General features: G+C 39.4%; 1 protein-coding gene across 3 annotated transcripts in view; it reads left to right on the top strand.

Moving 5' to 3' along the window:
- The window catches only part of dhx57 (DEAH (Asp-Glu-Ala-Asp/His) box polypeptide 57), a 129775-nt gene that overhangs the window by 52221 nt on the left and 56798 nt on the right, over window positions 1-20756 (top strand). For all 3 annotated transcript variants that reach the window (XM_069931914.1, XM_069931915.1, XM_069931913.1), the window contains 4 exons: window positions 4828-4961; window positions 9827-9881; window positions 16893-17104; window positions 18172-18288. In XM_069931914.1, coding sequence (XP_069788015.1) covers window positions 4828-4961; window positions 9827-9881; window positions 16893-17104; window positions 18172-18288 — 518 coding nt within the window. The remainder of the gene's footprint in view (window positions 1-4827; window positions 4962-9826; window positions 9882-16892; window positions 17105-18171; window positions 18289-20756) is intronic.

The following is a 20756-nucleotide window of genomic DNA, read 5'->3' as shown; positions in this document are numbered from 1 at the left end:
TTTCTTCACAACCCTGTCTATCCTGTGTTGCCCCTTCATGTATCTGTGTTCCCAGATCCCTTTGTTCCTCCGCACTCCTTAGTGCCCTACCATTTACTGTGTGTCCTTCCTTGGTTAGTCCTTCCAAAATGCAACACCTTACACTTGTCTGCATTAAATTTCATCTGCCATTTTCTTGACCATTTTTCCAGCTGGTCCAGATTCCTCTGCAAGCTTTGAAAGCCTTCCTCACTGTCCACAATGCCTCCAATCTTAGTGTCATCAGCAAACTTGCTGATTCAATTTACCACATTATCATCCAGATCATTGATATAGACAACAAACAACAATGGTCCCTGAGGCACACCACTAATCACAAGCCTCCAATCTGAGAAGCAATCATCCACTACCACTCTGTCTTCTCCCATTCAGCCAATTTTTAATCCATTTTACAACCTCTCCATGGATACCTAGTATTTGAACCTTCTGAACTAACTTCCCATGTGAGACCTTGTCAAAGGCCTTACTAAAGTCCATGTAGGTAACATCCACAGCCTTTCCTTCATCTATTTTCTTGGTAACCTCCTTGAAAAACTCTAAGATTCATTAAATGTGACCTTCCATGCACAAACCCATGCTGACTATCCTTAATCAGCCCTTAGCTCTCCAAATACTTGTATACCAGATCTCACAGAACACTCTTCAATAATTTACCTACTACTGCCATCAGGCTCACCGGCCTGTAATTTTCTGGTTCACTTTTGAAGATTTTTTTTAAACAATGGAACAACATGAACTACCCTCGAATCCTCCAGCACCTCAACCATGACTAAGGGTGTTTTAAATATTTCTGCCAGGGCCCCTGCAATTTCTACACTAGTCTCCCTCAAGGTCCGAGGAAATATCACATCAGGCCCTGGGGATTTATCTACCTTTATTTGCTGTAAGGCAGAAAGCCCTCCTCCTTTATATGTTCCATGCCACAACTGCTTGTTTCCCTTCCTTCCTTATACACTATGCCAGTTTCCTGAGTAAATACTTATGCAAAAAAACTGTTTAAGATTTCCCCCATTTCGTGAGGCTCCACATACAGAAGACCACTCTGATGGCAGAATAAAAAGAGATAAAGACATTTGCAACAGTTGGAAGAGAAATGAGAATTTCGGAGCTTGAGTAGAAAGAACATGTTTTCACTTGTGAGGGAAACAAACAATAAGGGCGATACTTGCAAGATGAACGCACCCTATCCATGCAATCAACTATCACAGATATCAAGTTACACAATATTTTACAATTATCAAAAAAATCCTTGGAGTATTATAAGAATGAAAAATTTAATAGTTGAAATTTAAGTTTGTATGCCATAATGTTAATGTTGACCAACTAAGACAAATGTTTCATCCCCATGCTGTAAATTCTGTGCAATTGTTATTGCATTCAATGTTAGGCACCTTTTTTTTCCTCTTCTTTCCAGTCTAGTGTATATCCTATTGTATTCAATTAGATATGTTGATTTTGTTTTTGTCAATTGAATGTTCGATCCAATCCCTGAACTTTGACCTCTAAGGCAAAGCAGGGTTACTGCAAAATTTGACCTTTATAATACTTGAATTACATAGTCATTGTGGGCTAAAGGTCCTGTACCTGGGCTGTGTAGCTTGGTGTCTGTGCTGCCAAACACATTTCTAAGTGGGAATACAATAAAACTAAATTCACTCAAGACTTTAGCTTTATGGACTAGGACATTTTAATTTTATTAATGTAAAAAATAGGAACAGGAGTAGGCTATTTGGCCTGTCATTTCCTTGAAGCTTACTTGGTTCTGTTTAAACCTACCCTATTCAGTGAAATGTTCACAGACATGCTCTGCCATTCAAGATTTGGTGTTGAACTCAACTTCATTCCCTTAGTATGTAAAAATTGATCTGGGTCGTAAATATATTCATTGAGGCAGCCTCTATTGCTTCCTTAGGCAGAGAATTCCACAGATTTACTACTCTTTGAGGGGGGGGGGGGAGAAACAGTTCTTCCTCATCTCTATTGTAAATCAATTCTCACCACTGAGAATAGCCCTGACAACTTAATTTTTCGTCGGCTAACCCCTTCATCTCATGAATCAACCTGGTGAACTTCCTCTGTGATGCTACCAAGACCAGCTAAGAGATGTTGCACAATAACATTTCACAGAATAGGGTAGGTTTAAACAGAACCAAGTAAGCTTCAAGGGAAGACAGTCAACAAAATTCAGAACTCCTAGCCCTGACAAGTGACAATGGAGTGGGGGCTGCCCCTCCTGCAAGGGGTTGGGAAGTACTTTGAGTAGGGAGAGAGCATGGGAGTCCAGAGAGAGCACAAGGATTGGGCTCCAGTGAGTGGAAAGTGCAAACATCACTTGATGAGCAAGGTGCCAAAGCATCGGGATTTCCAAATGGTGCAATGATGTGTTAATGGAGTTTTATTGTAGTCCAAAGCTCTGCCCATCTGGGCCATGGCCTCACAATCAAGTGGCAGTCAAAGGATTTGCATTCCAGTTTGGAAGCTGCTCATCTGCGGCAGCAGTCTCCTGTGCCTCCACTATCCCCTTGGACTCATTCTCAACTTGTAGAGTCATACAATATATAAACAGGCCCTTTGGCCCAACTTGCCTACCCATACTGGACCCACCTGCCTGCATTTGGCCTATATCTTCTAAACTTATTCTATTCATGTATCCATCTATTATTTTCATAAGCATTGCAATAGTACCTTGCTAAACCACTTCCTCCAGCAGTTCATTCCATACACCCACTTGTTAAAAGTTAACCTTATTGAATCTCTCTTCCCTCACCTGAAACCTATGTTCTCCATTTCTTGATTTCCCCAACTCTTGGTAAAATACTCTGTGTGTTTACCTGATCTGTTGATCTCATGATTTTGTGCATCTCTATAAGATCTCCCCTTGTCTGCAATCACTTCAAGGAATAAAGCCCTAGCCTGCTCAACCTCCCCCTATACCTCAGGCCCCCCAGAGACCTGGTTACATCCTTGTAAATCTTCTCTGCACCCTCTCCAGCTTGATAACATCTTTCCTATTAGCATGGTGTCCTAAACTGAACACAATAGTCCAAATGGGGCCTCACCAACGTCTTGCACAACTGCAGCATGACCTCTCAACTTCTGAACTCATTACTCTAACTGTTGAAGGCCAATGTGCAAAAAATCTTTTCAACCACTGCATCTGCTTGTGATGCTACTTTCAAGGTAATATTTTCAAGATTATTTTTATTGTTATGTAATAAAACAGAAAATGTAATATTACATGAAATTACCTTTGGTCTGCCATAAAGTATATAGGTATACCTGTTCTCCTGGATTTCCCTGCTCTACAGTACTCTCCAGATCCCTATCATTTGCTGTGTAGGCTCTACCCATGATGGACTTCCCAAACTGCAATGCCTCGCATTTCTCTCTATTAAATTCCATCATTCATTCCTCTGCCCACCTGTCCAATTGATCAAAATCCTGCTGAAATTTTTGGGACTTCACTGTCTACAATACCAGGCTCTTTAGTGTCATCCACAAACTTGTTTATGTATGTTTTCATCCAAATCATTGTCAAACGGCAATGGACTCAACACCAAACCCCGAGGCACAACTGTTTCCATTCTCGTCCAAGTGCGGTGGTAGTGGCAGGTCTTTGTTTCCAAGTTGCCGTTTCTAGGACCTCCCCTATCCACAGTGTGGCTGTCTTCAAGATGAGTTATCTGTTTCCTCCCAGATCTCTATGACTGGAGTATGTTGTGGGATATCCCACCTGTTCAGGTGCCAGTACAGACTGGTTCATGATCTTATATGACACCGAAAGAAAGATCATCCAACTTGGTAGTGCAGTTTTCAGATAAGAAAGGAAACCCCAAAATTCTGTTACTGTCTAAGAACATAGAGTATCTGGCATTTGTGGCAAAAGGTTGGAGACTGACTGTAGGGAAACCTTGGCTGTGAGTCCACACTCTGAAACTCTGGTGGTACCAGTTTTGTAACAGCCACTGGAGTGATTCCGTGGAGTCTAACTGAATCGGTTAAAAGCTATCAAAGATAAAAATCTATGTACAGAACGGTAATTTCATACTTTACCCAGGATAGGTATCATAATTTATCAGATTCAACAAGTGGATAATTTGAGCAGACAAATGCCGGATGTGGTTCACTCTGCTTCGCTGCCCCACAAAGAAGGACATTTCAATATGAGTTGCTTTGGAGAAAATTAAACATTCATGAAAGAAAACCTGGAGAAACTATTTCCTCAGGGGTGGAAGTTAATGAATAAGGAATCAGGATGCATCTCACACAGATGAGTAGAACTTAAAAATACTTCCAGCAAAGGACTCTGGCAATTAGAGCTTACTAGACTGAAGGAGTTAGATTTGTGTTTGGATAAGGTCAAGGGCTATGAAGTTGAGATGCATATCAGTCACAAGCCAATTGAATTGTAGAACTGAGAGGTTCCTCACTCTCTCTTCCTTCTGCTAAGAAATAACGTAGAATTAACATCAATCCATGTTGAATTGAGAGGTACTTCTCAGGGCATGAACTTGTAATTCAAAAAGATTACATGTGTTGTCTGGCAAAATGCTATTATAAATCATCGCTTGTAATGTAAACAGATTTAAATATCACTGGGTAAATGTCAGCACTATACTGTAGGACCTGCTAAAGATCCAAGAAAATGAATATCCAAGACTGCAGATAATTTTGATCATTACATACACATTTCCATTAAAATATTTTTGAAATAAACAGTTACTTTTTAGTTTCAGTGCACAATATGTACATGATTTTTAATTTGAATTTACATTGATATATTGACAGTGATTTCTTACTGTTGGTGCTGAAGAATCTGATAATGTCTCGACATGATCTGCACCTTGTCTTGATGAGTGCAACCTTGAATGCACAGCTGTTCACAGAGTACTTCAATATGTGCCCCTGTCTTCATATCCCAGGTAGGATTTAATCCATGTAATGAAAAAAGTTGCCTTGTAAAGTTAGCACTCATTGAAGATTAATGGTAGGGTTATATTATCACATCCAAGATAATGAGAATTATTTGTTTAACATTTATGAATAGTGGCACTGTGGGGATCTTCTGTCCAACTTGTAAATGTAGATCTTGTTTTTGACTTTTTGAAAACAATTACTCAGTAGTAGGAAGGATCCGCCAATCTACTTGTTGAACATACTCAGCAATGGAATCTAAACAACCTATAAGATGGGGAATTCCACAAATTATCTGGGTGAAGATCTCATCTTGGTCCTAGCTGATTCATGCTTATTGTTGTCTGAAGAGGCCGTGAATCCTTTCACCCTGCACACAGCATCTTTCACCTACTCCTGTTGGGAACAAGATATAGAAGTATCAAAGCCAGTACCACCAGGCTAAGAAACAGCTTCTTCCCACAAGCAGTGATACTGCTGAAGAACTAAAGAATATTTGCCCACAGCTCTACTCATTACACACCCATAACTGTGTAGCCAGGCTCAATTCCAATGCCATCTACAAGTTTGCCGAAGACTGAGGAGATTTGGTGTGTCACTGAAGACTCTCACAAAGATCTACAGGTGTACTGTGGAGAGCATTATGGCAGATTACATCACTGCCTGGTACGGAGGCACCAACTCTCAGGTCAAGAATAAACTCCAGAGGGTTGTTAACTCGGCTTGCGATATCACAGGCACCAGACTTCACTCCATAAAGGACATCTACATGAGGCGGTATCTTAAAAAAAAAACAGCCTCTATCTTCAAAATCCCCCACCACTCTGGCCATGCCCTTTTCACTCTGCTCCAATAGGGGGATAAAGGTACTGGAGCCTAAAGACAGCACAAGGACAGCTTCTTCCCTCTGCCATCAGATTCCTGAATAATCAATTAACCAAAGACTCTTCCTTTTTGTGCACTACTATTTGTATTTTTTTACAATAATGTTGTAAGATGCTTCATAATATGAATGTTTGCTCTATGATACTGCCGCAAAACTCTGAATTTCATGACTTGTTTATTACAATAAATTCTGATTTGTGTGTTAAATTCTGTCAGTTAAAAAAAAAACATAGAAACATAGAAGATCGACCCTTCAAGCCTGCTCCGCCATTCAACGAGATCGTGGCTGATCTTAAAGTTCAATACCCCGTCCCCGCCTTCTCTCCGTAACCTTTAATACCCTTATACTGAAAAATCCTTTGGATTTGTTAAATGATTTTGCTTTCATAAAAATCTATTACTCTGTCCAGATTATCATTTTCCAAATTTTTTGTGATTGTTTTCTTAATAATAGATTCCAGCAATTTTCCTCATAGTTGAAGTCAGAACATTTGTTTGAGTGAAAATCTTCATTTTAAACCTGGAATGGTCCTAGGTAAAATAATTTTAGATTCTCTCAATTCTTATCCCCCTTGCTATAGCTCTTCAGTATTATTAGGTCACTGTTATTTGGTATGGATGTCTGTGCTTGCACATGTAATTATTGTATTTTCACAGCATTTGGCTTCACTAGGCAATTTCACTATGAAGATGCACATAAATGATGTGAAAAAATGGTACCATTTCTCACCAATTCAGTGAGGTAATCTTTAGGGTTTTGTGGAGCGGAATCCACATGTGTTTCCACTAGAGAGGACTCACGGAGAGTGGGGAGCAGAGTCACAGTGCTCCCGAGGGGTTCAACCGCCCAGACCAGTCAACTGCCACCAGCCCTGTATAGGCTTTAAACACCCTGTAAATGGAGCTGGTGGTGGTTTTATTTAAAAGTACTGCAGCTGTAGGGTCTGCACTCAAGATGGCGGCGCCTATGATCGGCAGCAGCCATGAAGGGATTACAGACTCCAGGGAAGAAGAGGACAGGTCCAGGGCACCAGAAAACGAGACCACACCACCCCCCTATTTGAGAGGGAGGAACAGGGGAAATGACCCTTGGGATGAGACCACAGTGGTGGACCAGTGAAGGGCTCTGAGGCGCAAGAAAACACAGACGGCAGATTGTTAATGACTCGAGCGAAGGAATCCACGGAAGCTGCTTGCGACTGTGGTTGAGGGATTCACACTGGTCTGTGGACTGATGGAGACTGGTTCAAGACTGGCTGAAGGGGCACCAGGTATTGGAACCGGGATGCGAGAAGATACTGAGGGCGCTGAAGAGTTCCTGATCGTGTTGACGGTTCGAATCTGCAGCTCGGGCTGCTGATGGTTTGGACTGTGTGGATGCAGGGGCTGTGGGAGCACTGGAGGTTAATCCACGGACACTCGATGACTCTGGACAGCCTTTCTTTTGCTTCTCTTTCTCTGACTGTAAGAGGCAATTTCTGCTGATGGCAAATCTGTTGCCTTAAGGCAAACGAAAACAAATTTCATGTAATATTGCGCTGTCTTTATTACATGATAATAAATTGAATATAGGGGACACTTGTCCATGTATCATTCTCATCTGAACCAGGAGCTTTAAATGCTGATAATGCATGTCTTCAATGTGTGATATCTGAACAAATAACATCAACTTCCAATGAGCAAATGTAAAGTTTTAAAAAAAATTGATTTGAGTACTACATTGGTTTGGAAATTAGCATATTAAATTAAAAATAACGCAGTCGATTTAATGAATGATGATGAGCACTGGAAGTGAAGCCATCACATTCACCTGCAGCATAAAAGTTTGAGCTGAAAGCAAATTACTGTATGGGATTTTAGATTTCCAGCTATTTAAAGAGGATAGAAATGGGACAATGGAGATTTGTGTGAATGCTATCTTCTATTACGAAACTGAAATAAAAGTTATAGAGAATGGATGTAACAATGTACGATAATGGGAATGTATGGACGTGACACTAAAGGTGCAAAGATTCTTTCAACAAATTTTTTTTGTAAATAATTTTTTGTGAACAAAGTCTATTTTTCGTTTTATTACAAGGATAGATAAAAAAAATATTCTTTTTAGGAAGGAATGGAAAAGAACTTGCCCAAATTTCTGCTGTACTCATACCCACGGTGATAAATACAGTACTTAGCCCTCTGCTCTATTCATTTTACACCTACGACTACATGGCTCTGTTTGACAATAATGCCATTTACATATAGGCTGACGATGCCACAGTATAAAAAGAGGTAATGAGTCAGCATACTGGAGGGAGATTGAAAACTTAGTTGACCAATCTACTAACAACAACAACTCTCTTAATGTCACTAAAACCAAGGAGCTGATGTAGACTCCAGGAGGGAAAACCAGACATCCGTAATCCAGTGATCCTTAGAAGATTAGAGGTGGTGAGGATGAACAAATTTAAATTCCAGGGAATCACTATCTTGGACGACCTATCCTGCACCCAACATGCAAACGTCATCATGAAGAAAGTATGTCAGCGCCTCTACATTCTCAGGAGTTTGCAAAGGTTTGGTATGATATCATAAACCTTTGTACAGATGTGTAGTAGAAAGTGTGCTAACTGGCTGCATCGCAGCCTGGTATGGGGGCAGTACTTCTGAACAGAAAGCCCTGCAAAAGGTAGTGGACTCAGTCCAGTACATCACATGCAAAACTCTCCACACCATTGACAAAATCTACATGGAATGTTGCCATCGAAGAGAAGAGCAATCATCAAGGATCCAAACCACCCAGGGAATGCTTTGTTCAGGGAATGCTTTGTTCTCACTACTGTCATCAGGAAAAGAGGTATAGGTGCTACGAGACTCATACTGCCAGGTTCAGGAACAGTTGCTACCCCTCCACTATCGGACTTCTAAACAACACACTCAAACAGGTCTTTGACTTTGCACATTATCTATTAATTTTTTTCTGTATTTGTTTGTTTACATTCCTTTCTTTGTTTACGTCTTTCTCTTTTGCATGAGCATCTTTTTCTTGAGTTGACATTGCCAATAAGTAGAAATTCTGCCTGGCCAACAGAAATAAGAATCTCAGGGTTGTATGTGATGTCATATATGTACTCAGACAATAAATTTGTCATTGAAGAGTTTAGAATAAGGGAGTGTTGCTCCATATTTCGTGCAGAGAACAAAATAAATGTTATTAGTCTGAAGGCTTTTTGTCTGCATCACCCTTCAGTTAGTGATTAAGTATGGGAATATTTTTCTTCTTTGGCTTGGCTTCGCGGACGAAGATTTATGGAGGGGGTAAAAAGTCCACGTCAGCTGCAGGCTCGTTTGTGGCTGACAAGTCCGATGCGGGACAGGCAGACACGGTTGCAGCGGTTGCAGGGGAAAATTGGTTGGTTGGGGTTGGGTGTTGGGTTTTTCCTCCTTTGCCTTTTGTCAGTGAGGTGATTAAGTATGGGAATATTTAAGCATTGATTAAATGCATAGCTGAAGGAAAAGCATGATATGAGAACAGGAGTGTGTAGGCACATGGGATTAGAATGCTGCACATGGAAACACATCAATGTGTACTGGGTAGCACAAGCTGTGTGCAACATTTAAAAACAAAATTAGAACTGCAGCAGCATTGGATTCAATTTTTTTTTTGCTGAAATGTGGACAGGAACCACCAGGGGTTGGTGTCGGGTGTAACTTGATTGGTCTTGCACTCACCTCCAAGCTAGGGGTTGAAATCTCACTACGTGGCCTTGAAAGCAAAATTTGTAACACAGTATGGAGAGAGTGCTACTCAATGTAGATAAAATGAGTGATTCTGCATTCCAAGAGACAGTCTATTCTTATGTGTAACCTTTTAATCTGTACATAACATCTTATTATCAAAGAATACACAAAAAATTACAGAAATTTATGTTCATTACCTTCATAATGAGGTGGAAAAATGGTGTCAATTGATTTAAAAATTAAAATTGGATTTTTGCTGTTTTAGGGCATACTTTTCCAGTGGATCAATATTTCTTGGAAGATGCACTTGCGCGAACTCGGTAAGGCCCAATTATGTACCAGAATAAGAGAGGTATTGTACACTTTCAATGGATCATGAACCAAATTGTCATCTTCTACCATAGGCCAACATATGAATTTGAGTGTAATTTTGGAAATGTAGTCACAAGATTTGGGATGGTTGTTTGTCCATTTTACTCTGGCAAAAGATCTGACCTTGTCAAACTGCATACCTACAGTGGTGCCACGTTATCAAGTATTTTGCAGCCCTGTTTTTTTTTTTGAAGACTTTATTTAAAATTTTATAACATGAATACAATAGAGAATTACATTTAAAGAAAAATTTAAAAAAAAAATTAAAATGGTATGATTACAATATTACATCAGAAAACTACACAAAATAACCCCCCCCCATTAATTGTAACACAATATTAGTAATCTAACTTAAAATTAGTCCAGCCCTCCCCCCCCAAATAAAGAGTGAAGAGTTAATAAAATTAACAATATATATGGAAAGAAAAAAAAATACCCACTTACAAAAAAAGAAATAAAACTTAACCTAAAAAAAATTCTAACAACAAAAAAAATTTTTTATCAATACTAAAATATCACGCTTAAACATATATTTAAATCAAACTTAAATGCATATAATTAGCAAACGGAGTCCACTTTAACTTATAAAAAGACATCCTATCCTGAATTGCAGCCATGTTTATCTTTTAGATGTCTGCACGAGTGTTCCATTCTACCTAATTCCATTATAGAAGTATTATTTTTAATTAAGAACATATCTAAGGCATTCAACCCTCTATCATTTTTCACAAGAAAGCTAATTAAACAACATAAAGAACATTCTTTTTTTTTTCAATCTGTGTTTCAACTCTTTGTAGCCATTGTAGCTTTTCAGTGCAGTGATTAAGGTAACGGAGGAAACATGACGATTTGCCCTCCCGAACCAACGACAAGCTAGAAAAGAGAACTTCTTAATATAAGATATTGGATGAAAGATTAATACATGCATAGAACTCTCCTACTTTTCATCATGTGTGCCCTGGGATTTGTTTTAGTAGCTGCTTAAGATGGTGGATTGAGCCCAAAATTTACTATTTCATTAAAAACGGCACCTTTGTGAGAGCAGCAGTGTCTCAATAGTAAGTAGGCACAACTTTCTCAACAAGGACCTATCTTCTGCTGTACTCCAGGCCCACATTTTTGCTGTATATGGAGGAATGGTTAGTGCAAGTCCCCTTGTAAAGAAAGCTATATTTAATGTCAATTTTCTAACTGAGAAACCAAACAATGTCTCCTCTCAGATAATTCTGAAGGTATTGTGTGAAAATAAATTGTGGGCATTTCAATCCATTTCCCAAAAATATAACGCAACAGTACAAAAGTGTGAATAAATCAATGGGAGAGATTTTTCATGTGCATAGTGCTTTTAACACAGGAAAAAGAAACATGGCATTTTACATGTTTATACAACATAAACTGCTGAACTAGGCAAATGAGAATTGGAAGAGCTTGACCAATACCTTGGTCAAAGAAATAAAGTTTAAAGAAGGCCTGAAAAAGTTTGTAGAAGGAATACTATAAAGTGGTCTGAAACAGCCCAAATCATTCAAATCCATTGATGTGAAGAGAGCAAGAGATTTGTTCAAAATTGGATTGAAAGCGAAAGGATTGGAGGGACATCAGGGAGGTTCTGAGCCAGATATGGTAATAAATGTGGGGGAGAAAGATACAGTGGCATTTAATCAAAAGGATGAAGTCTGTAATTGAGTTGTACTCTTTGACTGAGATCTTGTAGATAAATGGGTCTTGGTGTGGAATAACATATGACAGAGATTTGTACTAGCTGGAATTGAGATGTGAACTTGGAATCAAGTTGGCAGCCTAATAAAAATATCCCAATGATAGAAAAATTTATTGCAATAGGAGAAACTTTTCTGGGAAAGGGGAAGATTCCCTTTGTTCACTATATGTAACAAAGTCTTAAATTGTTTATAATTATCTGGAATTTACAGCAATGAAATGGCCATTTGGTCTAACTGGATAATGTCTGTTTTTTCATGCTTCTTGTGACCCACAATGTTGGGGCAGAATAGAAGGAAGTTTGTTCTGCAAGGAACAATGCCATGCTTGACCTTGGAGTGTTCGACGTTATCAGTGGGTGCCAGAATTATGTTTCATTCCCTTAGTGCTGAGATTCCTGGACTATATTCTGCAGCCTATTCGAAACAAAACAATGAATATGTTCCATTGTCCTGGAAAAGATCACGTAACTGCAGCAGTTAATGTAACCAATTTCTTGTACTGAGAAAGTAAAGATGCAGTGGTCATGATGAGAACACAAGAACTAGGAGTCCACCAACTGGGCCATTAAGTCTGCTCCACCATTCAATAAGATCGTGGCTGATCTGGCTGTGGACTTGGCTCCACTAACCCGCCTGTTCCCCATAACTCTTAATTCACATATTCAAAAATCATATCTACGTCTTAAATACAGTAAATGATGCAATATTTATTGCTTCATTGGGTAAAGAATTACACAGGTTCACTACTGTCTGGAAGAAGCAGTTCCTCCTTGTTTATTTCTTAAATCTACTCCAAATTTTGAGGCTATGTCTAGCTTCAACTGTCAGTGGAAACTGCCTCGCAGCTTAATTTTATATACTTCTTTCATAATTTTCAATGTCTCTATAAAATCCCCTTCATCCTTCTAAACTCCATGAGTGTAGTCCCAGGCTACTCAATCTCTCCTCATAAACTAACCACTTCTTTCCAGAATCAATCTGGTGAACCTCTTCTGCACCACCTCCAAAACCAGTGTGCACTTAAATAAGGAGACCAGAACTACAAGCAGAACACCAGGTGCAACCTCATCAGTAACCTGTACAGATGCAATGGAACTTTTCTGCTTTTAAATTAAATTCATCTGGCAATGAAAGCCAACATTTTGTTTGCTGTCTTGATTATAGTTTGCACCTGCAGCTTAATCTTTTGTGATTCATGTACAAGCAATAAATACGAGGATCGATGAGGATTGTTGATTGGGAACAGAAGCAAGTCTCGGGGATCTCACTGTGGGAGAGTTTGGTGAGAAGGAGGGATTGAAAACACCAAGGATGATGTTGGGTGAGGTTTGGAGGAGTGGCATTGAAGATTTGAAGGCCAAGAGATTTGGGGCAATGAATGTGGGGTTTGGTGGGGGTAGATGTAAATCATTGGCAAAGTCTGAAGCATGAACATGACTCTGTTACTTTTCGACAGGAGTCTAAGATGGACATTCCCTATCCCTTCTCCCACTGTCTCTTCCCCCACATGAAGGTACTCCAGAGAAGTCCCCCATTCCTCCTTCCAGGTTGTTAAAGGAGCCCTCAGTTACAGTCCCACACAGAACAAAATCATCCATGCTCTTCCCCTCACCAAAGGCATCATCTCATGCACCCTAACTCAATCATGTTTGAGTCAGAAAAATGGCACATAGCCATGTACAGTTGAAGTTCTAGGCAGTCATATTTGTCAGGTCCTTTGTTGAATTAGCAATCTGAGTTGAGCTCAAGAACGAGGTAATGTTACAGCTATATAACACTCTAGTTAAACAACATTGAGAGTACTTTCAGGTCTGGTCGCCTCATTATATGTGGAAGGATATGAAAGCTTTTGGGAGGGATGCTGCCTGAATTAGTGAATCTGTCTTTAGAAGAAATGCTGAATGCGCTATGCCTTTTCTCTTTGGTGCTAAGGAGGATAAGGGGAGACTTAATCTAAATGCTTAAGATTATGAGAAGCATAGATAGAGTGGACAGCCAACACCTTTGTTTCAATACCAGAGGACATAGGTGAGCAGAGGAAAGGTTAGGGGCAGTGTCAGAAGTAATTTTTTTTTACACAGAGAGTGATGGATGTCTTGAACGCCATATTTGTGGTTATGGTGAAGGCTAATATAAAAGGGACATTTAGAAGACTTCAATCGGTACATGGATGTATGAAAAATGGAGGGTTATTGGCAGTGAGGGGGTGATGGGTTGATTGTTGTGGAGTAGGTACATATAGGTCAGCACAAAGTCATGGGCTGAGTAATGTTCTTTGTTCCTTCCTACATATTTAAATGAGGTTTTTAAATTTCTTGACCCAGCATGATTGATAGAATCCTGCAGCATAAAAGAAAGCCATTCGCTCTGTTATGTGCTTATGAATTCTTCAACAGAACCCTCCAAATGTAGATTCGTTCCAGTTGGCACACCATATTAGTTCCTGAAAATTTCTTTGAAAATTGGAACTGTTCTGGAGTTAGAATTTGCCACTGTTTTGAATATTATTCCGCTCAAGGTTGAGAAGTGTGAATTTTTACACTGTAGGGGAAATCGAGCATTATGGAAATTAGGCAGGAAAGGAACAGAGATTTGCTTAAAGTTGCATTTGACTGTATTAAAAGTGATGCAGTTTGTCTCCACATTCAAGATTCGATATTCTTTTATTATCATGTACATAAATAAACAAAATTTGTCAACTTTTGTTTGCTGTAAAGGTGCACAAAGAGATGCCACTAGCTTGGCATCCTCTCCAAAAAGAGTAAGAGAAGTGAAAGAGAGTCCCTTCAGAGACACTGAGCATCCGCCATCTGTGCTATCATATCCTCTGCAAATGCATGAACTCCTATCCATTCCAGTGGTGAACCCAAGCACCTAATTTCAAACCTCCAATATGATTCAGGAAGCTGCTGACACCTAAGGCGGTTTGGGAACCCTTCTCATCCTTTAGCACAATTCTAAGCCACGGATCTCAAAAATCAGTCTCTGGCTGCCCACAAACTGGTGTGAGTGCTTCAGCCTTTGAGTCACTTGTTGGTCAGCTGCTGTGATCTCCTTCCCTGTAGGATCTTCTCCCAGGTTTCATCTCGGCAGGGGGTGTTCTCTCACTCTAATGCCCATCTCTGGTCTGCTGACCCCTCCCCACCCCCCTCCTATGGAGCCTACTTCCATTGTGGTCTGCTGCCAAGTATAGGTGCTGTCATCTTGGGCATGGATCTCCATGGGTTCACAAAAGTTTAAAACAAACATCACAAGCCACATTTTCAGGATGTTTAAAACCTGTTCATTGGCTTATCAACTGGGCAGTAGGACCTCACGAAGGAGCTCTGTGTGTCTTCACGCTCCGTTCCTCCTGGATGTGCACCATGGGCAGTGCTGCTGTTACAGGTTTAGGTGATGTTGCCGAGTAAATGTCAACATCCCAAAGTAGCATTCAAACTCTTCTTCTTTTCTGCATTTTATATTTGTAAACTTCAAAGTTTTTCAAATGAGATATAAATTCTGATGTCTCCCAAGGAGGATATTTTCTCAAAATGTTTTGCACAAGTTCTTAAATTCTTGAAATTTCAAGGACAAATTATTTATGAGAAGCAAATATAGGGAATATTAAAATATGTTAGAACATTTCTGTGAAGCAAATCGACAACTTTGACAATATCATTTATGGAGTACACATGGATATTTTGTTCATAGGCTAATGATCCTCGGACTAGGATACAAGTACCTGTCTCTACATGAATCTCAGTTGTTGACTTTCTTATCCACATTGTATCTTTCTGTAATTTTAATCCAGAGCATGTTGCCCATGAGCTCTAAGATGAAGTTACCCCTTTTTGATGTTCTCAATATTTATCCTTCAATCAGCAGCACCAAGAATAGCAAATGATCTTGTTGTAGATCATGGAACCTTGGTACAAATTAGCTACTGTTTCTTGCATCACAAGTTGGTCAGTGATGCCTGCATTGAGTAGAAATTATCCTTGTATTTGTTCCTGGTTGAACATTTGTACCGGTTATGGGTGCCACTGGCAAAACCATAATTTATTACCCATCCTCACTCCCTCATAAGGACAGCAGTGACCCAGATAGTTTTTGTGACTATTTACTTGTTTTGTATTTACTATTACTAATGATGAGCTGTTCATTAACTGAATTTAAATTCCATATTAGCCTGAGTGGCTAATCTCTGCATTGTTAGTCCAGATCTCTGGGTTACTAGTCCAGTTACTTATTCAGAGCAAAATTATTTTTAGTTTTGCAACAACATTAGGGTTATCCCTTCTCCATTGTAACATTCAAAGCCAACACAGTGTGACTGACTAAATCATGATACTGGTGCAAATCCAATTGCCTCTGACTGTTAACTAAAATAATGCATAATGAGTTGGAAAAGGAAGTATGGGGTAACCAGCATTTCTGAAGTAAAACGCAAAAATCTGCAGACCCCATGATTGAAGTAAAAACACAATGCTGGAGAAACTCAGCAGGTCAAATAGTGTACTTTATATAGCAAAGATAAAGATACATAACCAACATTTCTGGCTTGAGCCCTTCATCAAGGTATGAGCAAAATGGTAGCAGGCACCCTTTGTTTTTTAGTTCAGACACCTGCCGACATTATGCTCCTATCTCGATGAAGGCCTCAAGGTCTTTTGTTAGGAATGACAACAAAGGGCCCGGGCCCAAAGCTTGCATTTGTTTAACAATATTAGGAGGCATTTACTCTCTTCTAGCCAGGGCCTTGTGGTGTCAAAGTTGGGTTCCTTGTTTCTTGTATTAACCACAGCAATTGGACCTTAAAGATGTCACTTGTATTGTTAAGCACTTCAGGATCCTTTGGGGTCATGGAAGGCATTTTGTGCATGTAGTCTTTCTTGCTATTCAAAATCACGGCATTTTGAAGACCAGTTTTGATTTTGCAAATTTTACGCAAGCAATCTTTTCTTTTCCCATTGTGTAATTACATTGCCTTGATGTAATTAATAATTTGTGCTTATATTTTACTTTCACAGTTGACATTTTTAACTCTGGATGCCATGGTTCTGCATCAATATGGGGTATTCAGGTTTGTTCCAAGAAATGATGAGTACTCCTATTCCTGTCTTCACTAACATTGTGTGCCTCTGTTATTTCAGTGCAACCTTTCAGAAAGAGGATTGTAAGGGGGGAAACAAATCTGAAAGACTTGGATAAAAAAAATTCTTGGCTCCTGACATACTACTGCTTTGTTAATTATAGGTACGTTTTAGAAGATAGAAGCCCTTATGCACGAAATGCAAAACTAAACCAAAATGATGTATCTTGGGTGGCCAAAGGTAAACATAATTTGAATCCCATACAAGCTTTTGAGGAGCAGCTGAGTTCTTTGCAACGACAGTGTCAGCTATTGGTCAAAGACAACATACCCGACCAGCAACTGAATGTTAATCAACTGGTGATTCGATACAAAGGTAGGCTTCTGAACCACAAAATTTGTTTGATTTGATGTTGAGCATTATAAGAGGAAGAAACATTGTGATAAGCACACTAACAATAAAATTTCATGTTCAAACCCAGCAAAATTTTCAAAATTTATATTCTGCTCCTCTTTTAGTATTAATAGCATTGCAAATCAACCTAAGTTGGCCACTTGAGCAGGCAAAAAATTGCTAGAAGAACTCAGCAGGTCAGGCAGCATCCATAGGTAGAAATGGTCAGTCAATATTTTGGTTCAGGATCCTTTATCAAGTCTAAGATAATTAAATAAAATTACATTTATAAAGGGAAAAGAAACTGGGAATGGAATTCAGAGATGATAAAGTATAAGACATAGTGTGAGAGGAGGAGAAGTAGGTAAGGAGAGAAACCATTAGGAGGATGGGAAGAAAAGTTAGAGAGGAGAAAAAAAGTAAGTACAGGAACATGCAAAGAAGAGATGCAAATGGTGGAATTACATGCGGGTTACCTAAAATTAAATGCATTAATGTTCGTTCCATTTGGTTTAAGGTTGGCCAAGAGGAATATGATGTGTTGTTCCTCAAGTTTATATTTGGCCTCACCCTGTCAATGGATGTGCCAAAGACGGACATAAGAATGGTTGGGGGATCTAAAGTGTTCGGCTCAATTTTAGGCCACAAACCGAGTGTAGGTCTATGGAGAACCAGTCGCTCTATTTGTGTTTAGTCTCACAGCTGTAGAGGAGGCTATGCCGAATGAAGTAAATTAGGTTGGACCATGTCAATGTAAAGCTTTGCCTCACCTAGAATGTCTGAGGCCCTGAATGGAGGTGAGAGAGGAGATTTGGGAATATTTTGCATTTTCTGCAGTTTCAGCGGCAAGTGCCTAAAGGTATGGAAGGCTTTGTGGAGAGGGAAAAGTAGACTAGGGAGTCTCAGAAAGATCCCTGAGAAAAGTGGTCAACCATTCCTACAGTGAGTGTTTTAACTCATTCCCCCCCAAAAAAAAATCCCTGCAGTGCTTCCTGCTGCCAACCATTTTATTGGAATATTGGAAATTATGATTATTTGTTTCATTTCAGATGTTAATAAATCTGTATTAAAGACTATGGCCACAATGGATCTGGATAAGATCAACCTGGATTTAATTGAAGCTCTCCTCGAGTGGATAGTGAACGGAAAACATGATTATCCTCCAGGTTAGTGGATTAAAGTCTGTTATGGCCAAAGATCTCACTGGAATCTGAAACAAATATATTCTTGTCAAGGTGCAGTGTATGGAACTGTTCATTATAAAACTTTTGGCTGAGGTATGAATGAGATCTGCTCTTCTGGTGCCCCAAGTTCAAATGCAACTCCCAATGAGTGGGATTGCTTTTGTCACCAGAACACTAGGATTGAGGAATGCCAGTACTGGTGAGTACTGGCTTGGTGCCGTGTAACATTGAGTTGTGGTATTGATAGGCACATTTCTGTCACTTTATAACATTAAAGCATAATAATGATGGGCATGGTTCTGTCCGTTTACAGGGTTCAGTAATGGGAGCAGATCTGTAACTATATAACATTGGGATACACTGCTGTTGAGACCGTAGGCCTGTCACTACACCACAGTGTGATGCTCCATTAAATACAGGTCTCATTGGTGCTAACCATAATTTCATTGTGTTCTTGTAGAGAGTCTCTATTGACAGTCAAGAACTGCAGTGCTCTTTGGATTATCATCACTGCCATGGCCTCCCTCCAAGATTTTAGGATTGAGGCATGTATATGAGTTTAAAGTACAGTGGTAACTGAGGACAAATAGGGAGGAAATGCGTACCATACTTAAAGTGGGAAATATTTGTTGTCTCTGTGAAGGTGGGAACAGATAGTCTTTTACAAACACTTGACGTGTATTTTTTGGAATCACTTGGACAAAATGAAATGTTTGGCCCTTGCCACAAAAATGTTCTGCACTACTGGCCTAGTGTCAATTTTTGATCCTGGTGGATTCAATCACCTCCCTCTTCCTTGAACAGTATTTCTTGACTTCATCCTGAAACGCCTGGCTCAAATTTTTTAGAGTTTGAGCAATGTCTTGTGTTCCCTAACTAGCAGAAATTGTGCCCCTTAAAGTTTAATCAAAGTACCTTTCATATTACATATCAATTAATTTGGGTAACTGGGTATTGTCATTTAATTTTTGCACTCTACAGCTTTCATAAAATTATTATTACTTCCCAGACTAGTTTATCCTTCCTGAGGAGCAGTGGTAGGAACTCCTCTCAATAAAGGGTACAACTGAAGATGATGCTATGTCCGATTTTATCCTATTTGAAATTTTGAGTATTTCTTGTTAGATGATTGTCATGCGAATGTACAGAGAAAGGAGTGACCACTTTGCCTACCATCTGATCTGATTATCTCAAGATATAGGAGTAGAAGAAGGCCCACTGGCCCATCGTCTGCTCTGCCATTCTAATCAAGAACTGATCCATCCTCCTACTCAGTCCACTCCACGACATTTTTCTTGAAATATTGATGCTCTGACTAATCAAATACCTGTCAATCTCTGCTTTAAATACACCCAACTACTTCACTTCCACAGCTATCTTTGGCAAATGTTTCACAGACTCATGACCCTCGACTAAAATTTTTCTGTGTCTCTGTTTTAAATTGATGCCCTTTTATCCTGAAGTAATGCCCTCTTGTCCTAGAATCCCCTACCATGGGAAACATCTTTGCCACATCTACTCTGTCTAGGCCTTTCAGCATTCAAAATATCTCTCTAAGGTTCCCTTTATCCTTCTGTTTTCCAATGAGTACAGTCTAAGACCTGACAATTGTTCCTCAAGTGGTAACCTTTTCATTCCTGGTATCATTCTAGTAAATCTCTGAACCCTCTCCACTGCCAGCATGTCTTTTCTCAAATAAGGCACCCAAAACTGTACACAGTACTTACTCCAAGTGAGGTGCTTTATAGAATCTCACCATTATATCCCTGCTCTTATATGCTATTCCTCTAAAAATGAATGCCAGCATTGCATTCACCTTCTTCACCACCAACTTAATCTGAAGGTTAACCTTTTAGGTATCCTGCATGAGGACTTATAAAATTTGAATTTTATCCCATCTTAATAATCGTCTGCTCCTCTATTTCTTTTTATCAAAATGAATGACCATACACTTTCCAACATTGTATTTCATCTGTCACCTCTTTGCCCATTCTCCTAATCTATCCGAGTCTCTCTGCAGCCTTTCCGTATCCTCAGCACCACCTGCCCTACCAACTATTCTGGTATTATCTGCAAATTCAGCCAATCAGCCAATGCTCTTCCCATGCAAGTATCCTTCCTGTAATTCCATGGGCTCTCATCTAGTTTAGCAGCCTCATGTGTAGTACCTTTTCAAAGTCCAAATACACAACACCCACTGCATCTTCCCTGTCTATCCTTACTTGTGATCGCTTCAAAAATTTGCATTAGGTTTGTCAGGCATGATTTTCTTTTAAGGCCACCTTTTCATGCACGTCCAGATATTCCGTAATCTCATCCTTGACTCTTACTATCATCTTAAATCATGTTTCAAAAGAAAGTTAGAGACGAATTTTAGATTACCTGAACAAAGTCAGTTTGAATACTTAATAACTGATACGTTTATGTATATAAAATTGCAAGAGACTCTG

The sequence above is a fragment of the Narcine bancroftii genome, chromosome 4 (genome assembly GCF_036971445.1).
Source record: "Narcine bancroftii isolate sNarBan1 chromosome 4, sNarBan1.hap1, whole genome shotgun sequence".
NCBI lineage: Eukaryota > Metazoa > Chordata > Chondrichthyes > Torpediniformes > Narcinidae > Narcine > Narcine bancroftii.
Note: the sequence above shows the minus strand (reverse complement) of the source record. Positions and strands in the feature narration are given on the sequence as shown.